This window comes from Halyomorpha halys, unplaced genomic scaffold (assembly GCF_000696795.3).
Source record: "Halyomorpha halys isolate HHAL.00 unplaced genomic scaffold, Hhal_1.1 Scaffold901.1, whole genome shotgun sequence".
Lineage (NCBI taxonomy): Eukaryota > Metazoa > Arthropoda > Insecta > Hemiptera > Pentatomidae > Halyomorpha > Halyomorpha halys.
The window spans coordinates 432746-457753 of NW_027106556.1; the positions used below are offsets into that span (position 1 = coordinate 432746).

General features: G+C 29.1%; 3 protein-coding genes across 8 annotated transcripts in view; 2 read left to right on the forward strand and 1 right to left on the reverse strand.

Annotated features, from left to right (window-relative positions):
• Positions 1–11075, forward strand: part of Lpin (phosphatidate phosphatase LPIN) — a 57390-nt gene extending 46315 nt beyond the window's left edge. For 4 of the 5 annotated variants that reach the window (XM_067044928.1, XM_067044933.1, XM_067044932.1 and 1 more), the window contains 14 exons: positions 28–191; positions 280–456; positions 603–726; positions 809–1025; positions 2296–2443; positions 3419–3512; positions 4798–4878; positions 4955–5075; positions 5276–5424; positions 5505–5632; positions 5841–5952; positions 6126–6240; positions 7286–7389; positions 10042–11075. In XM_067044928.1, coding sequence (XP_066901029.1) covers positions 28–191; positions 280–456; positions 603–726; positions 809–1025; positions 2296–2443; positions 3419–3512; positions 4798–4878; positions 4955–5075; positions 5276–5424; positions 5505–5632; positions 5841–5952; positions 6126–6240; positions 7286–7389; positions 10042–10186 — 1879 coding nt within the window. In that variant the 3' untranslated portion in view covers positions 10187–11075. Of the gene's footprint in view, positions 1–27; positions 192–279; positions 457–602; positions 727–808; positions 1026–2295; positions 2444–3418; positions 3513–4797; positions 4879–4954; positions 5076–5275; positions 5425–5504; positions 5633–5840; positions 5953–6125; positions 6241–7285; positions 7390–7568; positions 7716–10041 lie in introns of all 5 variants that reach the window. The other variant, XM_067044930.1, reaches the window with a different exon arrangement.
• A 2614-nt stretch (positions 11076–13689) lies between these two features.
• Orc4 (origin recognition complex subunit 4) lies at positions 13690–17788 on the reverse strand. Its single transcript, XM_014430625.3, has 7 exons — positions 17591–17788; positions 17347–17515; positions 17116–17267; positions 16732–17043; positions 16508–16642; positions 16282–16434; positions 13690–14017 (listed from the first exon to the last, which is right to left on the reverse strand). The coding sequence occupies exons 1-7, from the start codon at positions 17786–17788 to the stop codon at positions 13853–13855; spliced, it is 1284 nt and encodes a 427-aa protein (XP_014286111.1). The 3' UTR covers positions 13690–13852.
• Positions 17789–17955: 167 nt separating this feature from the next.
• Positions 17956–23703, forward strand: LOC106686995 (casein kinase II subunit alpha). 2 transcript variants are annotated; one of them, XM_014430628.2, is made up of 2 exons: positions 17956–18078; positions 20570–23703. In XM_014430628.2, the coding sequence occupies exon 2, from the start codon at positions 20632–20634 to the stop codon at positions 21685–21687; it is 1056 nt and encodes a 351-aa protein (XP_014286114.1). In that variant the 5' UTR covers positions 17956–18078; positions 20570–20631; the 3' UTR covers positions 21688–23703. The 2 variants fall into 2 exon arrangements, with proteins under 2 accessions (XP_014286114.1, XP_014286113.1); XM_014430627.2 differs by lacking the exon at positions 17956–18078 and adding an exon at positions 20124–20264.
• The last annotated feature ends 1305 nt before the right edge of the window (positions 23704–25008 follow it).

The window sequence follows — 25008 nt, forward strand, 5'->3', positions numbered from 1 at the left end:
TGTAAACTTCAAATTTTATTTTTCTAGCCCCAGAGAAGGTTGTGATTTTGGCCCAATTCAAAGTGACTCTGAGTTCGAGACAAAGAGGATGGAAGGCGAAGAAAGGACAAGTGCAGAAGAGCCATCCCAGTCACAATGGAAATGGGGTGAACTACCAACTTCTAGTAGCTTAGAGGATAAGAAACAGGAATGTAAGCTACTTTTTTCCATCTATTGTTATTATTTCATTTTATAATATTTAAATAAATATAAAATAAATAATGATTTTTACATGTACAGCACAAAAATGGATGCTTCAAAATATGCTTGGATTCATGAAGAAGACAAAACACATGAGACATAAGAACGAATCTGACGGTGGTATTTATTTATCTGAACTCAATTCCGATGATCCAGAGATGACAGCTCTCTACTTCCCATCAGCCCATAGGCAGAGTACTTCTGGTGGCATTATGGGTATGAATACCCCATATTGTATTTCAAAATCATTAATAAAATAAAAATATGTGAATAAAATATATTTAGTATTTTATGTACTATAATTTAAATACCATATTGTGTATAATATATTTTTTAATTAGTATATTTTATTTGATTTATAGATTATAGAGAAGAAAGTCGCGAAGAGGATGCCGAGTCAGGTAATGGACCATCTCTTCCTCAATCTCCGCATAGTGTTGAAGGTGCAGTCTGTGGACCAAAGTCATCAGATTTTGAACATTCTAAGTAATTATATTGATTTTATTTATGTTGGTTTTATATCTTAAATCTTATTTTTCTTTAATGGTTTACTAATTATTTTTTACAGAGGTTTCCCTGAAGATCTTGCAATGTCGTTTTGTGGTCCAAATCCTACACCAGAACAGTTTGAAGAATCCCAAATATCATATAATGATTTTATTGTAAATCCACAAGTCATCTTCGATCCTAAACTGGTTGTGAGGATCGAGGGAAAATATTACACTTGGAAGTCTGCTGCTCCTATTCTAGTCTCCTTCTTCTTTTTCAATAAAACATTACCTCAGGTATCTATAATATTTGACTTGCACAAAATTTATAATTCGTGTTATTTGTTTCTAATTTTTATATATATATTCTCTAATTGAATCCAAAAAAAAAAATTGTGTGTGTCTATATTTACTAGCAGACATAATTTCAGCAGCAATGGCATAGTACATATGCCACTGGTACTAAAATGTAATTAAAAATATATTATATGTATTTTCTTCTCCTGTAGATCCTAACATAAACAGTCCTTGTATTGTCTGGTTCTGTACTATGTCAGGTCCTCATCTACAAAAATGTGTATACTGATTGTCAAATCCATTGAGGAAGCATTTTTTATTTAATTTAGCTGTTCTCTTTTTCTTTAATTATTGTTTGAACTGTAGTTCTCGATAATTCTTTTTTTTTTTTCTCCAATACCAGTTTTCTATGAAATTCACCACTTAGTTTTATGACTTAATTTTTCACTACCAACATAATTTCAAAAAAACACCTTTACCACTTATTTTCCTTTTTAAAATACCTAACAGATATTACTCTTCACAAGTGCTCAAAGCAACTGTAGAAATGTCAATAATTAAGAAAGAAAGAATTAATTTTAATACTTTTATAATAAATACATGTTTGGATGTATTGTTTCCAGTAAAGCACTAATTGAATTTATGGCTGTTTCGAACTTTGGAGCAATTCCCTTTTCAGTCATCTATTTTTTTATAGCTCTTTTAAAATTAATTAGGTAGCTTTATTTTTCATTTATGTTGTTTTTTGTTTGTTTTTTAATTCAATTTTTTTTATTAAAGCAGTGTGAATTAGAATTCACTTTGACCTAAACATGTTTCTTGTTGTAATTGATTGACTTAAAATGGGAACTGCCTTTATTTATTTTTTGTTATTTATCATCTAGTATGTAGGAATAAATGTGAATCACTTGACATTACTTCTTGTTCACCTCAAATGGATAAAAAATGTTTTCTTTATTAAAATGAAAGTAAAGTAAATTAAGTTATATTTTTGGTTTTCCTGTGATTGTTGTAAACTTAATGAAATCAGTAGTAAAAGTAAATGCTTATTAAATTAGTTGAATATTGAGAAAGCTTTAAATTACATTTTATTTGTCTGTAGATTTTACAGCGATGAACAGTCTCTGTAATAAAAATTTTAACAATCAGCAAACTGGAGTTGAGTGTCTTTGTTGATATTAATGATGATATTTTACAATAAAAACTATTTTACTCTATTTTTCAACAGGATTGGTTCTTTTAAAGATACATATATTACATATTTCCATAGGAAGTTTTATCAAGGATATCAGAGAGTGAGATAGACCATGATGAAAAGGGAGTGGAGGCGAGGATCGACCCTAAGGGGAAGCAGTCTAGAAAAACCTATTCTTCCTGGTTTTATTGGTCTAGAAACAATCCTCAACCAAAGAAATACCGTAAGTAAATTATTTTATCAATTCTTATATTTAAAAAAAAAATTTAATGCTTCCATTTTTATCGAATTAAAAAAAAATCAGTTAAAAAATTAATTACGAAAGAAGGAGATATTTTAAAGTTACAGCTTTACTTTACCTTAACACTCTTACTTCGTTTGATTATGTATGATGGTAAGCTATCCTCTAGGGAGGTCACTTTTCTAGCTTGCATTCAAAGTGGTGGGAAGAGCTATAGCACCTGGCTTTCACCTTGAATTGTCCCAAATCGTGCTAAGTACTGTCCTAGCTTCCACCAGCTATGATCGTTCTGAAACCATTGAGGATTTTATACTCCTTCAAATTTTTTTTTTGAAGTATATAAATTTGTTTATGTAATTTTTTATTTTACAAACTTCCTATAACATTTTTTACATTAATTATATTATTTCAAATTCTTGAGACAAGGTAATTATTTATTAAATAAATCAAAAATTCGTATCCATTTCTGTCTCAACACTTTATTTTTCTCCAGTCCAACGTTTCGACCATTCTAGCCATCTTCAAGGACATCTAAATATTTAAACAGCTTATATTATATTTTCATTTTTAACACTTACAACAACAACATTATTCACTATATAATATAACATACCTTCAATACAATTTCTTCCTCACATTAATTTAAAGTTTCTTTTGCAGGCTATTCTCCCCAGGTCATTTAATGGCAGACCTGGGCAGAATAGCCTGCATAGATTCAGTAACATTTGCAGGTGATGACAATAATAGTCATGGTTAAAAAAAAATATATTTAAACTTTATTTAACTAAATATTACATTTTATACATTACATAATGCTTATTTAAATAAAAAAAGAAAAGAAAATATCAACAAAAAAAAAAATAGTAGCTTTCTTAACTTTGATATTTATTCATATGAATTCCTGAGCAAAGATAAAAATAATTTTTTTTAATAAGAAATTATTTTTGATTTTTTCAGCTAATAGTTCAGAAGCAGAAGTATCTAGTCCAACTTCCTTGAAAGAAGAAGATAATAAAACTCCTGAAATATCACCTGTGGAAACAATAGTCAAGTAAGTTATGATGAAGCATGAACATATTTTTAATTTTATATATCGCTGCTTTGCTTGAATAGTGGCACATCTGCCAAAAAAAATAGTTTTGGATTTATTTTTAGATGAATGTCTCTCATAATTCAAAGATATTACTGTAAACACGAGTTTCTTTCTCTGCTGGAGTTCCTCTATAGACTGTCCCAAAGCAAATAAGATTGCCAAATAGTAATCACAGTAGGGTACAATCTATAGAATACTTAAATTACAAAACAAAATAATTTTGTTGTTGTCAGATACACCATTTTCAAGCAAAGCAGCAGTTTATTGCTTTAATGAAATTTATGTTTCTAATAATTCAAAACATAATTTATTTTAAGTTATTATTTAACATTTGTCTTAATTTTTTTGTGTCTTCTCTTCATTATAAATTGGATAACAAAATATTTGACTTCCAATGTCTGATTTATTCATTTATATTTATTATCTGGTTTAGTTTTTGGAGTTTATCTTCTCCATTAGATATTACAACCTTCTTACCTCAGATTATAAACCATGGTTTCTACTAGTTTGGAAACTTCAAATTATTTTCAAGATTTTGTATAGTTTCATCATTTTTTTTTCTGCTTAATTTTTTAAAGGAGCTTGATTAAAACACAGACTCTTATTTAAGAACTTCACTAATATCTATTCTATTTAGAATAACAACAATATATTTTGTTTGTAAAAATTAAATTTGAATTATGTTCCTAGAAAAAAAAATGTTTTTTTCCAAAACATTCCTTTATTTCCAGATTCAAATTATTCAATATATTTATTGATTACATTATTCTGAATATTATTGTTTGTGGAACTAATTTTTCTAAAATTAATAAAGGGGTAAGCACAGTCCTTACCAGCTCCACTCATCCCTAAAATTCTCCTTAAAGGTTGAAACATCAGTGGTATAGATACCTTTTTTAAATAGTTTTATTGGAGTTCTGTAAATGTTCAGATTCTTCACTAAAGTCCTAAGCATCTGCTACCGTAGCACACTCGCTCATCTTCCTCTGTTTAAAAAAATATTCTTGAAAAAGTGAGGATTTTTTGGAAAAACTCTTGAAAAATTTTGGTATTTTTGAGAAATCTATTGGTAAAATCAGTAATATCAATTAATGAAAATAGATGACACCAAATAAACTTATTCTTGTTGTCATAATCTCTTGCAATATCTTTCAATAATTGTCTTTTATACATATTAAACAATTACAAAATAGCATTGCGTTTTTATCCTAATAATGTTTCACACTTCTTTTTCTAACTTTAGACCAGATCCTCCTAAGAGACCTGATTCTATTTCAACTGATATGCCACCAATAGTTGATCAACCTCTGGATCTCTCGCCACAGTTAGTATTTCTTTTGAATGTACCAGTTATTATACCTTAGTTATTAAGGATTAAGTTTTCATTTCTTTTTTTCAAGGGGTAGAGATGACCATTTAGACTCCAGGCTTGAGGAAATTCCTAAGGAACCTGAGACTGCAACGCCCGACTTTAATAGCGATAAATATCGTAAAACACTTCGACTGACATCTGCCCAAATCGTAAGTTTCCATTTAGTATGTTAAATAGTTATAATTTCCATGCTCATAACAAAAATTCAAGGTGCAATAAGCATCCTAGAATATTTTTTTAAATTCATTTTTACTCATTAATTAATTTCAGCTCTCTAATTCTCCAAATTATTTATCCATGTTTTATATGAATATTATTTGGTTGCACTTAATTGTATTTCCCCCTATAGGCAAGTTTAAAACTTCATCCTGGAGCAAATGAAATCCAATTTAGTGTTACTACCGCATACCAGGGTACCAGTAAATGTAAATGCTTCCTCTTCTGTTGGAGATACGATGATAAGATAGTTGTATCTGACATTGACGGAACCATTACAAAGTAAGTTTGTTTCCTTTGTTGTTAATATCTGTTTTACTATTTAATATAAATTAATTACATCATTTTATTTTTCCTCATAGGTCTGATGTACTTGGGCATATTTTGCCCATTGTTGGAAAAGACTGGGCCCAGAGTGGTGTTGCAAAGTTATTTACCAAAATCAAAGATAATGGTTACAAGCTACTCTACCTTTCAGCGAGGGCCATAGGTAAATAATTAATAGTTATTAATTTCTTTGAAAAAATTCTTATATTTATTCATAAAAATTATTTAGCAGTTATAGACTATTAAACCTAGTTGAACCGAGCCATTGTGATGGCATACTTCCATACCAAGCTAAATAACGCTCCAAAACTAATTTACTGGAGTTTATATTCTAATTCACTCACAGACTTTCTTATTTTGTCTGTCAACAGGCCAATCAAGGTTGACAAGAGAATACTTAAAATCAATCAAGCAAGAGGATCTTGGCTTACCTGAAGGTCCAATGCTCCTTAACCCTACCAGTCTCCTTAATGCATTCCATACGTGAGTAAAAAGATTACTATGATATGAGTAGTCATGTTTTAAGGTTTCTTGTAGTTTTTATCAATGGTTAATTACATTAGTAACTCCTTCCTTTCTGAAACCTGTTACATTTATAATGTATTATAGTCTTTAAGATTGTAACAATTATATTCATTTTTCTCTATCCATTGTAGGGAAGTTATAGAGAAGAAGCCCGAAGAGTTTAAAATATCCTGCTTAAGGGACATTCAAGCCCTGTTTCCAACTCATATAAAACCTTTCTATGCTGGATATGGTAACAAAATCAATGTGAGTAAATTTAATTTTGTAATTATTAATAATGGCTAAGTGTTACTTTACCCCACTGATAAAGATCTCCTCAGTTTAACAGTTCAATAATTAGACTCAACTATTCTTAAACTTATACTAACACAATATGATACTCGCTAAGATCTATTGAGCTGATGCAGAAGAGTTTGTTATTTTCTCGCTTAACAAGAGTGGAATATTAAACCCAAAGCTCTATAAGAATTTCATCGCTGCTATGGTGATATCAACTACTAAGAGAACTAAAATATGTCCACAAAACTTGTTTATTTTGATTGAGAACATTTCTGATAGGGGAATGCTAGCTCACTTAAGCTGATCTTGTCTCCGAAGTGCTAAATATCATAAGATTACTTGGTTAATCAAAAAGAGCAGGTCTGTCTCATACCATTTTTCCTCTTTAGTATTCATATTTATTAGTTTTAATAGTAAAATTGGAAAATACTGCATAATATATTCTTTTATTCATAAAAACCAAATAAACAACATATGATAAGTATCTCACGGCAACTGGGATACTATCATTAGAATTAGGGTAGACCCATGCAGCACTTTTTTTACGAAATATAAATCACTTTAACTAACAATAAAATGTTTTAAGTGATGAAAATATTATTAATTAACTACTATTTTAATACTTTAATATCATTTTTAAAAAATATTTAGGAAGAGATTGTATGCTAGGGATTTACATTATGCTATTAGTTATTGGTGATATTATATGAGGTGATTAGTTTCAAAACCAGCTCGACACACTATTTCCACAAAATATTTGTATTTGATTTTTCATAAGTTCTCAATGCACTCTATCAATCTGAAAAACCATATTTTCCAAAAGAGTTTTAATCTAGTGTTAAAATGGCTTCAGGCTCAAGGATTTGCCTCAATCAAATGTGGTATAAAATAGGGAGCCTTAACTAATTTTAGTTGATTATCTAAGAAATAGCTAAACATAGTAATCTAAAAGATGGTAAAAATGAAAAAAAAAAAATTGTGTAAACTGTTAACTCATGTTTTACTTAAATAGGATGTCTGGGCATATCAGGCTGTCGGAATCCCTATCTTCAGGATATTCACTATCAACCATCGAGGAGAGCTGAAGCATGAGCTAACCGAGACATTCCAGTCAACGTAAGTATAATTATATTTAACAAATTATTTAACCGTAGGTCCTAGAATTGCCTTGCATTAATTTGCTTTAAGGACATCTTATAGAAAACGGGTTGTGGTGAATCCTAAAAATAGGGGAAAAAGGTGACTGGTGGTCATTGCAATGTATTGTAGATTACCGTTTCATATTATTTTTCCAGTTACATTGGACAGAGTAACATTGTGAATGAGCTTTTCCCACCTATGGAGGAGAAAATGAATAGTCTTCCCATTGATGAGGGAAAAGAAAGCGATCATAGTAATGAAAGACTGGATGAAGTACTCGTAGATGAGATTTAGGAAAGATGGTAAGGTCGTTGAGATGCAATTATATCTCTAGGCCTCAAATAACATAGTGGAGGTGAAATTGCATGTAACATTTGCACGCAAATGTATGTCATAAACACAGCTTAAGACTAATATTTGACCTGCCTTATGAAATGAATGAAGTCTCGGTTAATGCCTCGAGTAAAAGGATGCCCCCAAATGAACAAAGAAAAGCGGTACAATGCCTTGACAAATCCTCCTGATAGTCAGGTTGTTAATAATGTGTATTTGAACTTGCTCATAGATGCAATATTAATATCTTAATAACACTAATGGCTTTTTGCTGAATTAAGAAGGTTTTGGCTTTTGTGATGTCTAAAAAATTTTCCATTGAGGAAAACATGTGTAACGTGTGAGGTTTATTTTTGTTATCATTACAAAATATATTACTGATAAAGAAACATAACAGACTGCCTTATACACATCTAATTATTGATCAAATTATACCATAGGTACAATTAATCACCTTTTTGGAGAGAGGGTATGGAGGTCTAAAGTAACTAAGAGTTAAAATATTCAGTGAATTCCATTGCAGTTAAAAGTAATCATGTACCCAATTACTTTTTCTTAAAAAAGTGCTACAGAATAATTTGAATCTTAACCTCCATGATGATTCCTCCATCTGTGAAACTCTTCCTTAACTGATCAAACTTCAGGTTCTTCAGCCAAGTTATTCTTGCATTAATAAAATGTAACATACCCTCATCTCCTATCTATTTTTCAATTTTCTGTTTGTTCTTCATTTGTCTAATTCTATTTATACTGGACAATCCTGTGATTCTAAGAGATATTTAATAAAAGTGGCAAAAGATTTAAATCTAACTTATTCCTGGTTTGGGCAAGGTACCTTCCTTATCGACAGTGATTATTGCAATTGTTCCTCACAGTCAAAAATTGACTGTTCATGAATTATACAAATTTGGTTCTACATATTGTGCATCCAAACTATAAAAATAAATATTACATGGTATATGTATTATGACACATGTTTAGTTGATGATACACTTTTTATGTTAACTATTTTCACTACCTAAATAGTTTTATGTTTTTCTCTTTTTAGTTGCAACTAACCAACTTTTATATTTTTTTTTATATCAGAACTAATCCTCAGTTAAATATGTGATTGAGTTTTAAATCTTTTATACAAATTTGTGACATTGTAATGATTTTGATATTTTTTCATTATGAACATCATTTGTATTTGGAGAAGTTGTGTATTATTTCTCCCAATAGTTGATGTATATTTATCAGAACTATATTTACTGCCTGGTCAAATTAAAAAAGATATATGTTAAATTGTAGCAATGTCAACAAAACAATTTAAAACTTTGTGGAATTTATTCTTTCTGAAATGTTTAATTTGTACCTGTGGAAAGAATGAAAAAAGAGACTTATTTATAGAAATTTCGACTTGTGAAATATCAGACACGTAAAAAAGGTTTTGCACTGTGCACTATACCCAAGTTATAAATAAACATCTGTTATAATACATTAGATCTTAAGCAGTTGAATTAAAAATTAATATTTCTTTCAAAATATTAATCCCTAGAAAAAAAATAGTAAAACCACATTAATTGTAATACATTTGTAATTAATGATGGAGATGGTACAGGTTGCAGTTGAGAGTTTTTAACAATAATTAAAAAGTAGTTTCAATCATTTATTTATTAATAGTTTTAACAATTGACTCATAATAAAAGGTTGGAACTATGTTTTAATTGTTTTCTTGGCTGCAACCCCAACCATGTCCTTGATTTATATATGGTCAACTTTCCATACATAATTTATAAGTTGTTTTTACATATACAAATAATTCTGAAATATGCTATAAAAAACAAAACAAACATCATCTACTTTTTAAAGCTTGCCAAATATTATAAAAAATCTTTACTTTAAATTTCATATTATTTTAAAAGTGATTCATCATACGTTTTTGGATAGACTGTGTCAATAATTTATCCATTATTTTTATTTTCTCTTAAATAATTACTTGAGTGGTTGTGAAGCCAAGGGATAAAAGTGATAATTTTATTTGTTTAAATCAAGTTTACGTTTTCAGTATTGACAAATTGAGTAATTATCAATGATTATAAATATAAAGTGTAAATTTTGTTTAGGCATCGGTAGATAGCGGACAAATTTTAATTTCTGAAATTGTCACATTTACCTCTTAGCTTCTTACCAATATATATGACAATAAATTATCTTCATGTTATTTATTCTTTTATTAACAAAATTATGTGGCCATTTTATGTATTCTTATATTAATACTCTATTTGATATTATATCCTTTAATTTTATTTTTAGGTATACAAATATGTCACAGCTCGTCGACCAAATGTTTCCTCCTAATAAGCCTACATTTTCGAGTGAAGATTTCTCTCAATTCGTCTATTGGAGGGAACCGATAATGAGTATCGATGAAGAACTCTCTAGTCAAGCTAAAAGCTAGCTGAATATGGCTGTTGCATTATAAGCATTTCTATTGTTACCATAGTTTTTATAAATGATGATACAAAATCTTGTTATAGAAACTACGATTTTATTTTAAAATTGTACGCTGTTTCTAAGGCTGCTTGATTAATTGTAGCACTGTTAAAGACTGTAGTTCTTTCATGTGTCCTTCTCTTTTTTTCTTTTTTTAATCGATTGTGATGAATTTGTTAATAAGTATATTTAATTCTTGTTGAATACTCCATTAGTTTCTTTTATAGTTATGTTTTTTGTTGTTTTTATAGTAGAATGTTTTGTAGTTGTTCGACTTAAATGAGACATTTATTGAGTTTTACAATCGAGACTTATTTATCATTGTTATTTTCTACACGGCATAGCTTTGATGTGTTGAAATGCATAAGTCAAATAATCTTGCTGAATGGTAGTAGTCTCTTATCATGACTGATCATTCCAAAAATATAAGTTGTTTTTTGTAAAAGTATTACTGTATAGCTATTTAAAAAATAAGAGTAGAGAAGAATTATGCTATTGCATTAAATTTTTTTTTTATTAATTTTTTTAAGATATTTAATTGTGATAATTTATTAAATTTAAGTAGATTCCATGTAGGGCATTGTAAAATAAATTATTTCTTTTATTCCTTCTTTTTCCTTTTAAGTATTAGGGATGTTTCTTTGAAGTAAAAGATGGTTGAAATATTTGATTTTTTTTTTTTTTGTTTTTGTATTTTATGTTTAAAGAAATAAAAGAATTGGATGGAAAATTTGTTATAAACATTACCTCTTATCAACTTGTATTTGTGATGTATTTAACAATACTTTATTTGCAATTGTAGTCTCAATTTAGTAATAATTCCAAAGTAAAATATTAGAATAAAAAAAAAAAAAGCTGAAGGAGAGAAAAAATTGGAACACCCAAAAGGCACTTTTCCAACACTAACTCAATTTATATTTTCAATCTTCTACTTAATTTGAATGAACATGTATACATATAGTATACATCCCAAAAACCCTAAAACAGTAGTGGTTTCAAAATGGTTGGCAGCAGGAGTGTCTGGTTACACATATTTTGGTGACAATTTATTGTTAGAACTATTTTATTTTATTATCTTTTCTGATGTTTGTGTGCCAGCTAAAAGGATTTAACTAGTAAATGCCCAATAAAAGTACACAGAGAAAGAAATTTATTCAATCATGCTGCCCAAATACATCGGGTTGCTACATTACACAGCATACTGATCAATCCGTGATCGGACATATATAAATTTATAAATTACATTTTTTTGATATGATACAATATAATAGACACTTAAATCAACTTTTAGGCCACTTAATTTTTTTAATATTTCCCATGGAGGACTTCTCTTTCTGCCCAAAGTCGATAGAGGGGGTTGGCCATTTTTTGGATTAATGGTCAACACTCATGTTTATGGATTTGGAACCTCTATTCTAGAGGTTATGAAACAGAAATATAAACTACAACCCCGACACCTGTGATATACAGAAAAAATCTATTTTGGGGGAAATACAACTATATATATTTAGAGGATTGGGAGGGTAAAGGAGAAAAATCTATAACAATTCAAAAAACCAAACAATTTTTACCTTATTTATCAACTTGCTGAGGGTAAAAATTACTTTACTAAATAGCTTTTATAAGCTACTTTGAATATAATAACCTTCAAAAGTTTGTAAGAGTTTATTATAACAATTTGAACAAGTTTGTCACATCACTGAATTTATCTATAAAAACACCAACTCTGATATTGTTCAGTGCCAACCTATTTGTCTTCATCTTCGCCATTCTTCCCTAAGATGATAAAGTCAGGTGTTAAAATGAATAATTCATGGTCCTTCAGGCTTCCATATAGCTTTCTTTACACATCAGTTTGAGAGGGTAAACCTCCTTTAGAGGCTTTATTAATTAATTTTATTTATTTATATTAATTATTAACATATCAACTCTTTATATGTTAATCAATACTTTGCTTCAAATTTTTCTATTTCAAACCATAAATTCAAAAATAAAAAAATAATGAAATGAATAAATATTGGCATACACACACCTATATGAGAGATTTAGTTCTAAACCATTAAATGTTATGCAACAAAAATAAAAACTTTGCCCAAAAAGAGTAAAACATGCAATTTTGTGCAGAAAAAAACTCAAAATATACAAATTTATAGGAAAATCACAAAATATGCAACATAGTACAGTATAAAATTAGAATTAGAGAGAATATGATCAGGAGTAGTCAGCAAAAAATTCACAAATAAACAAAACTTATTTGTGTCAACGTTTCAACTTGAATTTCAAGCATTTATCAGGGCTAAAAAAACAGATAACTCAAAGAAATATAAAAATAATATAATTATAAACCTACTTGGAAATATACATAACAATGAATTAAGGTGATAGTAGTTGAGTGATAATAATAGGAGGTAAAATATAATATTATAAAGGGAAGAATTATACCAAATAAATGATAAAAAGATTTTAAAAAAAAAAAGTGTTCAAGCAAATAAAGAGATAAACACTATAAAAGGTATGCAAGAAAATGTAAATGATGACTAATGGAATTAACATAATTAGATAAATAAGCAACGTCAAAAATAATGAAAGACATAACATAGTAAAATGTTTGAAAGAACATGATAAAATGGACAAGAACTAAAACAGAATATATGTTACAATGAATAAATGATCCTCAGTAATATAGATGAGTAAAAAGAAAATAAGCTAAAATAAATATAGAATGGCAAGAAAAGTGGATAAGGAATAAGGGAAAAGAGATATAGGGAATCAGAAAAAGAAGCAAAGAAACTTAGGTTCTATCTAGAATGAGTGTGTCTTAACTTGACTGCTAGAGAGCAAGCAAAAAAAAAAATTGAACCAAGCAGAAACTGTTAGTGTCAAGTATAATGAACAATGAAAGACCGTTTGGATGAAAGAAATAAAGTAAAAGAAATTAAATTAAAGGTTTCCTTGAATTATGGTTATATCTTGTTTTTGTTTTTTCAGCCATGAAGGCCTGAAATTCAGGTTGAAACATCAGCAAAAATAAATAAGTTTTGTTTAGCTGTGTATTTTTTGCTGACCACACCCCAACCATCTTCCACTCATATTAATCTATGGTCAACTGTTAACACCTCATTTTAAAATTAGTTTTATTTGAATGGCTCTTTAATGATTCAAATTTCTGTGCAGGATTGGTAGAATTTTAAGCTAGGGAACAATAAATGTAATTGCATGAAAATTTGGTCTCCAGTGATCATGAACAAATCAGTAGTTTCTTGCACAGCCGTTGATCACTCAAAGTACTCACCCCTGACCCTTCATAGGTTGCAGCAACATAAATTTTAATATTTTTTTAATGCTAAATTTTGGTCCTAAATTAGCTACAATGGATAAAAGTTTATCAACAAACCTAAATCATTACGTGTAACCTCATGTAGTTTTCTCCTATTATAAACTAAAGGTCATCAAGGAATATATAAGATATTAAAACCAGAAAATATTTTTTATTATTCTAATTTATATACATTTTAATTAAATGAAAAAATGCAAAATCTACAAACAATTCTTAACAACTATCAAATTAAAATAAATAATACTGTACATAATTTCAATAATGGACCTTTAAAACCTACCAATTATAAATTAATTAAACTACGTTTCCTAAGGCCCAATGAGAAATTTCTGTGGGGAGGCCATTATATGAACTGATTGCAGCGCGCACTTGTGAATTAGTAACAACCAAGTTATACAATACATATTCCTTTTTTTGATTTCTATTTGAATTAGAAACCGGTAATATTAGCTCCAATTCCTGAAACCATGAGTTATAAGTTACAGATATGTTTTTCAAACTGAGGAAAAATAATTATTCTTGGACATTAATACATCTTTAATCATTCTTAGACATTAATAGTATATTTTGTTATGAATAAAACAAAAAGATTTTAGAAGAAAATATTTGTCTCTAAAAATATATTTATAAAATATAAAGGATTGTAAGTACATTAAAAAAATAAATAAAAACAACTTAATCAAAAAATTAGAAAATTTAAGCTTTCAAACAGGCAAAATTGACAATAAAAATAACCTCTCCTTCAAAGTTAAGGCATTACAACGTGGGTGTGATAAGACCTGTGATTTTATATAGGGTAGAGACCGCATATTTACCTAAATTGGAAAAGCTGCTAAGAATAGAAAGGAGGATCTTTAAAAAAATCTATGGGCCCAGGAAAAAACAAGAACAGGCGAAGATCTAATGAAGAGATCTACAGAAAAATCCAAGACCTGGAAACTGAGATAAGGATCAGAAGCCTGATGTTCTATGGGCACATGAAAAGGATGAAGGAGGAAAGATTGAACAAAATTTGTAGCCACAAAATCATGGGAGGATACACTAGGCAAAAAAGAAAAGAATTAAAGAACCTTAAAATTTCAGATACCGACTGTCTAGATAGATTCACATACAGGAAAACACTGAAAAATCTCACCAATATTGGAAGAAGAAAAAAGGGGGGCACAAAGTGGTCCGAAGACAAAAAATAAAGGTAGTCGAGGATCATGAAGCTGCGATGGGAAGAAAGAAAACCAAGACTCCTAAAGAAGCCGAACCAATGATATTTGTGTGGTCCTTAGTGGCCAGTACATGATAAAAAAAAAAACCTAATTCACTACCTCAGGAAATGGTTTAACAGATTAATAGGTCATAAGCTAACGATGCAGAGACATTGTTCACTGTCTTTTGACAATATAAAATAATACGTGCATTATCCTACGGAGAAGTCTTTAAAATCTCCAAATCACAAAAAAACACTCAGGAATTCAAAAGTTTAGGATAAAATCAGTGAAAAATTAGGAATTCAAATTTTTCAAGATCGAAACACTTTTCTTAACTATATATTTCAGTTAGGGGGTTGAGGGTGGACAATATTGTTTGCAAGAGAGAGATCAAGTACTACTTCTCTGTTATTGTATATAGTTTCTTCTCCAATTTTTCCAATCATTTTTTCTAAACCAATGGTATCAGTCCCCATTCCATCTGTAAGAACTCCAGCAATAATTACATTCACACTGGCTTTCACCAACTGGGTTTTGATGCTTCTGAAAGAAAACATCCCTCTTCTACAGTAACATTGGCATAATATGCTAAGAAGGCTATAAACACTTTTAAGTCTTTTAATAAGTAGCTTAGAGCCAGAAGTATAGCAAAACTTTTCATTGTCAATAATGATGCAGGTTACTGGAAACACCTTACTTTGAATTTGTAATTAAAGCTTAGATGAAATAAATGCGTAAATCAAAAAATCCTCAATGGGGAATATAGGTTTTAGAGAAACTAGATCTACTCATTTCAAATACAGTGAAGGAGACAAAATATTCCAAAACTGAGGACACTAAGGAAAACAAATTTTAAGAATGGCTCTGAACCTCAAGTAAAAAAACAATAAAACATTATGTGTATTGTCAGTTTATTAAATAAATAATAAGCTAATACACTTCAACATATTCAGCTAATATGGATAGTGATAATATTATCTGAAGGGAGATCTCAAAAGTCCCTCTTTGTAAAATCAGAATTTTTTTTTTGGTAATAGGTAAACTAAACCACAACATATCTAATTATTGATATTATAAGCCAGATATGATGAAAAATCATTTTTTCTAATATTGAAACATCAATTTTCTATATTAATGTTGAAAAAGAAAAAAATTCTAGGTCTATTCTGCTGTCTTAAGTTAAAAATTAAAAATTTTTATTGAATGTCTGATTCCAATTGCATCTTCAATTAGTAGTAATAACATAAAATGACCTATATGCTTTTGATTGAGAGTAATTAGCACACAAATGTAATAAATTTAAGTGAAAAAAATAAGGTCCAATGTATAAAAAATTATGTAAAACTTCACTATTATAAACATGATCACAAATACAGTTAGGACAATTTAACTACTGAACCCAGTATAGATATCCAAATGAAACAAAAAAAAAAAAGTTTCAATTTTTATCCTTCAAGTTAAGTAGATAAATTGTATCATTCACATGACATTAAAATTTAATAAATAAATTCAATGTAGTACCTTGATTCTTTCCAAAGCTTTAATTAAAATAGGCCGATGAGTGATCTGAACAGATGAATTTTGCTGTGCAAATTTTAAGTACCTCTTAATAATCATTTCGAAATTGAATGGTTCTCCTTCATATATTTCCACATGATGTGCCATTGAAACTACCTAAACATATAAAAAAGTATAATAAACTAAAAATTATTAGAATTCAACATAAATCTGTGACAAAAAAATTTACCAAACACAATTCTAGCGCGGAAAGATCTTTTAAATATTCAACTTTTCCATCAATAGAATACTTCTGAAAAATCTCATCAAAATTTGATATGGTCAGAAAAGGATTAGTTGAAGAGATACTACTTAAAAGTGAAAACTATAAAAAATAAAATAAATAAATAAATTAACAAAAACTGTAACAATTTTTATAAAAATTTTATTTCTTACTAGTAAAACATTAATTACCAAAACATTTCTTAACGCTTTCAGACTTGGTTCAATATCCAATTGCTTTCTGAAATAGCCCATTACTTTAGAAGAATTAAGAAGACTTTCAGTATTTTTATCCCATTCATTAATGAATTCCTGGCTGACTTTACGAAGAGCTGGAGGTTTTTTTTTAATCACTAGATAATAAGAAACAAGTGATATTCTTTCATTGAGATCATAGTTTGGCATTAAAAGGATTTGTCGGTGTGAAAATCGAGAGCTAACTCTTTTTTCAAGTAACTCTGTTATATCATATCTTGTAGTTACACCAATAACACACATCGGAGCCTATAAAAATTAGGAACACATAGCTTTTAAATGAAAAATAATAGAATAAGCAGCAATATCTCAACCACAAACCTGAGCAGATTTTGAAATATCAAACAAATTATAGAGTAATGTTTGATTTTTGTGGTTACAAAACAATTGAAATTCATCCAAAATAAAAATAATAGGAACAGTACTTTGTCGATCACATGTCTTTAAACTCTGCAATACGAACATCAAATTATCTAGAAAAGATAACTATTGATATCATCTAATTAATTCATGTATTAAGCACAACTTTATAGAGACAGAATTATAACTTACCAGAAAACGACCCTGTTATCTGATCCCCATCAAGTTCTGTAATATGTAATTGTTCAATAATGGTGCGTAAAGCAAGATTGTCGTCTGTTTGCACCAAACCATTTAATTTAACTACTAAGTATTCATTGCTCTCAGAATTAGACAATTCATTCAAAACTGAATCTAAAAGCTTGAAAAAAAAATTGTAAAACTGGTGAGCCTCCAAATATATAGATTATTTAAAGATTTAAAACACTAAACTCACTGTTGATTTTCCACAACCTCTGGGCCCTACAATCAGTGCAGAATCACTTTCTCCATTTGAAACTGTCCTCTTTAAGAGACTTAACAATTCAATAAATGCTTCATAATGTTTATTGAGAGGAGAGCATACAAGCTTCTCCTTTAAAAATCCTCTGATAGTCTTGACATACAGTTCTAAATTTTCATCTGGCATTTTCATCACATTAAGGTATGGGGATAAAAAAAAAAAAATTAAACTACAGTCACAGTAGAAGTGTCGAATTTTGTACAACCCATTAATGTTACCTTCCACAAGTTCAAAACTTCATTAATAAGTTACAGGCGTTAAGTCCTCAACACAAAATCATTAAATTTCAACTGGCATAATTTGGCGCCTATAAAAGATTACGCCTGTTATGGAATATACCTATTCTGCCAGTGAGCTTAGCAGAGAAACAATTTCGAGGACTGCGAAATTGGTTTATAGAATACTCAGCGAGTATTCAACAGGTAAAGACCAATCGTATCTCATTTTGACTTAAATGTGAAGGATTAAAAAAAACTAGGATTTTTGTTCACTTTTGTTAAAACAAAAACAATGTGTAAACTTTACTCCAAAATCCTTTATCCCAACAGAGGTTATGTTAAAATTAGACAACTTTTTTCATTAAAATTAATTGTTTACGATAGCGCCTAGTTTTGTAAGTTCTAATTAATTTTATTTCTAATTAGTTCTAATTAATGAGAATTAATTTCAACAAGCTAAAGATCGGACACAATTAGAATTCCGTACCAGACTCTCCACCCCAAATTGCAGAACAGATGTTGATTGTGTAATGTGTCAAGTGAATAGCAGGATTTATATCTTTCACTATCACAGTATGTGAGCTCGGTTGGTTTATTTTGATTATTACTGATTATAAGAAGTATTGGTTTATTCCGAAGTGTCCTGAATGCCCCGAAGTTTTCTCATAAACAAACAAGGAAGGGATTGGATGGGTGGTTTCAGAGATTCAAGATAAAATAAAGAATAAGAGTAGCTGTAACTGAAGCTAATCTTACTGAGTTCATAAACAATCAGTCACTGGAACTAGAGATTGTTGTTCTCTACAATATAATTTTGAAGTGAAGCGTCTCGTCAATTATCCGAGAAGAAAGAACGTTTTAGCCAGGAAGGAGTCTCAGTTTTTTGACAAAGTTTGCTTTCAAAAAGGGACATCGATCATGTTTAGGGACAGTTCATTAGGTGAGATACACACCGCACATCATTTACAAATCCACTTTCAAGTGAATAAATTGAACCAGCTACAGTAACAGCTCTATCAGGCCCCTGTTTCATAATAAAGTACTAACTAATACCATCAGTCTTGTCGATTTAACTTAATGCAATTATACTGATTTGTACAATAGTAACTTGTACTTTATTACTTTTTAACTCCTATAAAATAGTCGTTAATTTTATGAAAAAATAAGTATTAGTGTAATTAACACGTTGTTTCTATATTTGAATTTTAAACTAATACTATTAGCTTTCATTATGAAACAGAGCCCAGATGGGTTTATCATTGGGGTACGATTCGTCTTCATTCCTCGACTGGATTCAAGGACTGTTTCCTCTATATGTTCGAAACCTTCAAGAGAAAACAGGCGCTCCTTTTGACAACCTCAGTTCTAATATTCTGTTAAAATGTTGGAAGAGTGCTAAAGGAACAACATTTCATTCGCATGTACCCTACTAGAGCACACATATCCTTAACCGCTTGATATCTTAGTGTGCCAATGCAGAATAGTATAGTAGAAAATTGTTGAATGAATGGAAGTAAATCCTGGTAATGTAAGGTATAATTCTCTCGCTTGTTGTGAATGTTAATTGAAAATATCCAGGAAAATGTACATTTGATTTCTGGATTAAAAGCATCGATCTTGCATGCATTCCTTATGACGGTCACTATCTTAGCAATACCATCAGTACATACTTTCAAAAGGAATATATAGTAATGGAAAGTATTACACCGATCTTTGAAAAATTTGAAATTCTAGTTTTCTATGAAAATATACTTTTTGAGACCAGAGACAAGTCTTCTGGTTGAACAAGGCATGATAGATGAACGGCGTAAGGGAAGTCATTTGTTTAACAAGTCCAGCAAGTAGACAATTTAATGTTATACGATTGATATTTCAAATAAAATTATTATGTGAAGCTTGAAGATTTCTAAACCAAACCATTCGGGAATTGAGGTAGAATTAAGAGCAGGTTTAATACATTTTTCTTAAAATACAACTAACGAGAGACAACAGGTATTTTTCACGAAAATATTTATTACAATAAATACATACTCCTTCCTATAAATGTACTGTTGGTTTATTCATATATTTTATGACCACACATTTGTTTGATCGATAATCAGAGTTTGGAAAACCGGTTACATACACGGCATAGAATACTTTAAACGATATAATTAATAATCGAACTTAGTAATTTATGTTAAGCTAACTTAAGTGTTAAGTTTTATCTGTGTGTGGGTGTAAAAAACTTTATCGAATCGTGTGTTGCTTAACCTCCTTGGACAAACCATAAACAACCTGAGCTGTTTATGTCTTGGGTTTACGTCCATAAAATTGGTATTTTTCAAATATTAATTGAATTAGGTTATTTTCCTGCACAGTATTATATCTACCTGTTTATAGGAGGAATGGTATGTGCTAATAAAGATACTTGGGGCTAAAATAAGAATAAGCGTTGTAATACAATTGCAAAGAAATCCTGTCGTGTATATATACTGTCCTATATATAATAGTCTAAATATTATATACCCTTCTTTTTTAAATTATAATTAATTTAAACCTTTTAGTTAGGGTATTTACTATTAAATTAATTTTAAAATTAATACAGTGAAGTAATATCTTCTATGCATTTTTTACCAGTTTATAGTGTATTTAGAATATTTTGATGAAAATTTTTTGTTAATCTAAGTAACCTCTTTAAATTTTTGTGTTTTAGGATGTAGTAAAAATGACCTAGTTTTGTGGAAATAAATTAAATGAAAAAACAGGATTTTATCAATGGAAGCACTTCCAAGTCGAGCTAGAGTATATGCTGATGCCAATTCAACAAAAACCAGCGATTATTGGGATTATGAATCTTATACTATCAATTGGGGACAACAAGATGACTTTCAGTTAACGAGAAAGCTGGGTCGAGGAAAATACAGTGAGGTGTTTGAAGCTATAAATGTTAGAAACAATGATAAATGTGTTGTCAAAATATTAAAACCTGTTAAAAAAAAGAAAATAAGAAGAGAAATAAAAATATTGGAAAATTTAAGGGGTGGTAAAAATATTATTACTTTACAGGCTGTGGTTAAAGATCCCTCATCAAGAACACCAGCCTTAATCTTTGAATATGTTAATAATTCTGATTTTAAAGAACTGTACCAAACTTTGTCAGATTATGACATTAGGTATTATATTTATGAGCTGCTGAAAGCTTTAGATTTTTGTCATAGCATGGGAATAATGCATCGGGATATAAAACCTCACAATGTGATGATAGATCATGAGAAAAGGAAGCTGAGATTGATCGATTGGGGCTTAGCAGAATTTTATCATCCAAATAAGGAGTATAATGTTAGAGTGGCATCAAGGTATTTCAAAGGGCCTGAGCTTCTTGTTGATTACCAAATGTATGATTATTCTCTTGATTTATGGTCACTGGGGTGCATGCTTGCCAGTATGATTTTCAAAAGGGAGCCATTTTTCCATGGTTGTGATAATTATGATCAATTGGTTCGCATAGCCAAGGTACTTGGTACTGAGGAATTATACGAATACCTTGAAAAATATCACATTGAACTTGATCCTAGATTTTCTAGTATATTAGGAAGGCATTCTAAGAAAAGATGGGAAAGATTTGTGCATTCAGAAAATCAGCATTTGGTTTCGCCAGAAGCATTAGATTTTCTTGATAAGCTTCTTCGCTATGATCATTATGAACGACTGACTGCAAGAGAATCTATGGATCATCCATATTTCTATCCTGTTACAAAAAATGATTCTGTTATTAACAAAGTACCATCTCCAATTTTGAATGCCAATTGTATTGGTGTAGCTATTGTATAAGATATTAAAATATATGTTAATTAAACATGAAAATTAATTTTTAAGATAAAACAAAACTAGTTAATGAACCTGCTGTCTGGTGTTAAAAAGCTGAATTTATAATGGAAGCTATTTGTAGATGATTAATGTTGTGTGAATTAATTTATGTTATTCAATATTCGTCTTTGTATCATATGCAGATGCTTCTGAAAATCAATCCAACTTGCTTATATTACAAAAAATTATGAGGAGTTGAGGATGTTGTGATTTATGAGCAATTATATATAGAAATGGACAATTTCAAAGTATATGAAATACCTAAATTCTAAAAGTACTTGTTGTGCTCCTTATTGCTCTAAACTTAATTATAATTTTTTTTTTAAACAAAAATCTTTATGTCAAAATATTGACTTCATTAACGTTATGTCATTTCTTAACAACATTTTGTTTAATCTAGCACACCTATAAGTTACATTGGATTTGATTGTTGTGTATTCCAACTCATAGTAATTGGAAATATTTCTTTTGGTTGAATTAGTACATTATTTTAGATTTTCATTTAATGAATAATTAATATTTTACATGAGGCATTGTACTGTCTTAACTACGTGTTATAAGTTATTTTAATTACAGTTTTATTTTAGCTTTAATGCGCTGGAAAGCACTGTGATATTTATAAAGATTTCTCATCTTAGTTATTATTGTTTTTTAATTGTTTGATTTGTCATCCTTTTTAACCATTCAGAAAAAAATATGTAACTTTTCTGGTCGGTGTTTATGAGTATTAAGATTGCATAATTAATTTATGTAGAATAATCAATTATTTATTGTGCTATCAAAAAATCAATATCATATTACTAATACTGTTATGATCATTGACCATATGAATTTTATAATTGTATAATTATTAGAAGTGGGTTTTGATTAACCCAAGCCAGTTTCAATAACAAATTTTACCTTTTTTTCAACACCTTTACTTTTTTGTTATTATTAGTTGTCAGCTTTTGTTTTAATCAAAATCCACTACAATACCCTGTGTAATCTTCTCTCAGATTGGGTTTCTGGTCTCATTTAAATTTAACTCTATTGTTTATGAAAATTATTTCATAGTTTAATCTAATTAAAGAGGGAAGAATTTTTATATTCCTAAGTGATATGGTTTTGATTCCTGTATTGTGATATAACCTTTTTAGTATTTTTAATATAATCAGTAACTTTGTTTTTAATTGATTTATTGATAATTTATTAACTAGACTGTTTTTTCATTACAAATTGTGATATATTTATTTTTCAATTATAAAACTTTATTTATTGTAAAATTTAGTTATTACTGAACAAAAAAAGTTATTTAAAATCAAAACTTTGTTATAATTTGTTTTCACAAGTTGTTTTTGTTTTACTTTGTGCTTCTTTTTTTGTCCTAAAAAAAAAAAATTCAAAATATTCTTCTGTTTTTCGGAATCATAAAGTGTATTTGAAATTATATTTATTTCCTATGATTATTTTAATATTATTGACAATATTTATGGATTAAAAGGCTTGAAGTTTTTTAAAGCATAATAATTATTGCATACAATTACTGTATATAAATTAAAATTTGTAATGTGAAAGTCTTAATAAAATTAAGTTTTGTATTTCTCATGATCTGTATCATAAGATTAAATGAATAAACATTTTAAGATTGTTGAAATAACCTAAATATACATGGAACTATACCAACTACATGTACGTATATGATGCAGATATTCTTGATCATAGATGTAATAATGAAGAAGTTGTTAGGGGGTACAATCTTGAATGGAATACACAATGTTAATACTACACGTGCTTTAATGTGTGCAAAAAACATAAATGTTTTATCTTGAATTACATGCAGGAAAATGAAAAAAAAGTAGTATATATAGATCATATTTACAGTCAAGGATATCTCCACCATTATGCATGCAAATTGAAAACAAGAAACAGAAATATGTGATATGAAAAATATGTTTACATGAAATATGAAAATTGAAATAAAAGAAAAAACGCTGCAAGGTATTACACTCTGGTACATTATTTCCTAATAGCCACAGGTACATACATAAATAAATATATACATATATATTCAGCTTGGTATTTTGATTCTGTATTTTTATCTACCTTCTAAGTGACCAAGATAAGGATGAAAATTCTGATCAGCAGTCATTTTAGCACTGCTTTCATACATTTGGAGCATTAACAAAAAATGCCTTACTTTTATTTAAAATATACCACAGTTACACAAAACATACATGTAAGTTTGAAAAATCTAAACAACTAGCATTGTGATTTTCAAACAACTACTTTTGGCTAACCAAAATTATTTCATTTACAGTAACAGTTTTTTCTTGGCCATTGTTGACCAAAGGTAAGTCTTAATTTTGAGGTGTTAATTGTTGGTAGATTGATATGAGGAGAAGGTGGTCAGGGGTGCAGTCAGTAAAAATGCACAAATAAGTTTTACTTATTTATTTGTGCTGACGTTTTGACCTTAATTTCAGATCTTCATCAAAGCTGGAAAGCAAATGAGATAACAGCCTTAATTTAGAGTAAACATAATAACAAACAAACTTGGGAACATATATATCAATAAATTAAGTAAATTATTCTATATTAATAAAACAGATTATCTACTTAAATTATCATTCTATATATTTCCAAGTTCGTTTGTTATTATTTTATTTTTCTCTAAATTAATGTTGTTATCTGGTTTTGTTTTTCAGGCTTGATGAAAGTCTGAAATTCATGTTGAAACGTCTGCACAAATAAATAAGTTTTGGTTATTTATGTATCATTACTGACTGAACCCTCGACCATCTTCTCCTCCTAAGTCTTAATTAATGAAGGAAATTAAAAAGTCAAGTTGAATTTTATTCAATATGAAGATACTGTTTTTTGGATTGACTGCAGAATTAGTGAAGATTAATTATCAATTTATCTGGAGATTAACGCAAATGAGGTTTAGAGTGATGATAGCATCAGTCAATAGGTGATATTTTGGACTGCATCTGTATCTGGGACTTAGCTTAATATAGAGAGCCACAAACACAAGATTGTAACAGATTGGTCAAGCCATTTGGTTTGTATGAGTCAGAAACTTGGGCCTTCTTGAAATCTGATAAAAGAGATCTAACATTTTTAAGAAAAATCCTGAGATGCATGTAAGTTCCAGTAAAAAATGATTCAACATGGGGAAGGGTTATACACCAAGAAATGTAACTATTCCTTGTTAAATGAGCCTGCCCCTGACGGCTACTTTGAAGTTGCAGTCGCTTATTAACCAAGATGGGAGTGTCAAGATTCATTTCTCGGGACCGCCGAGAA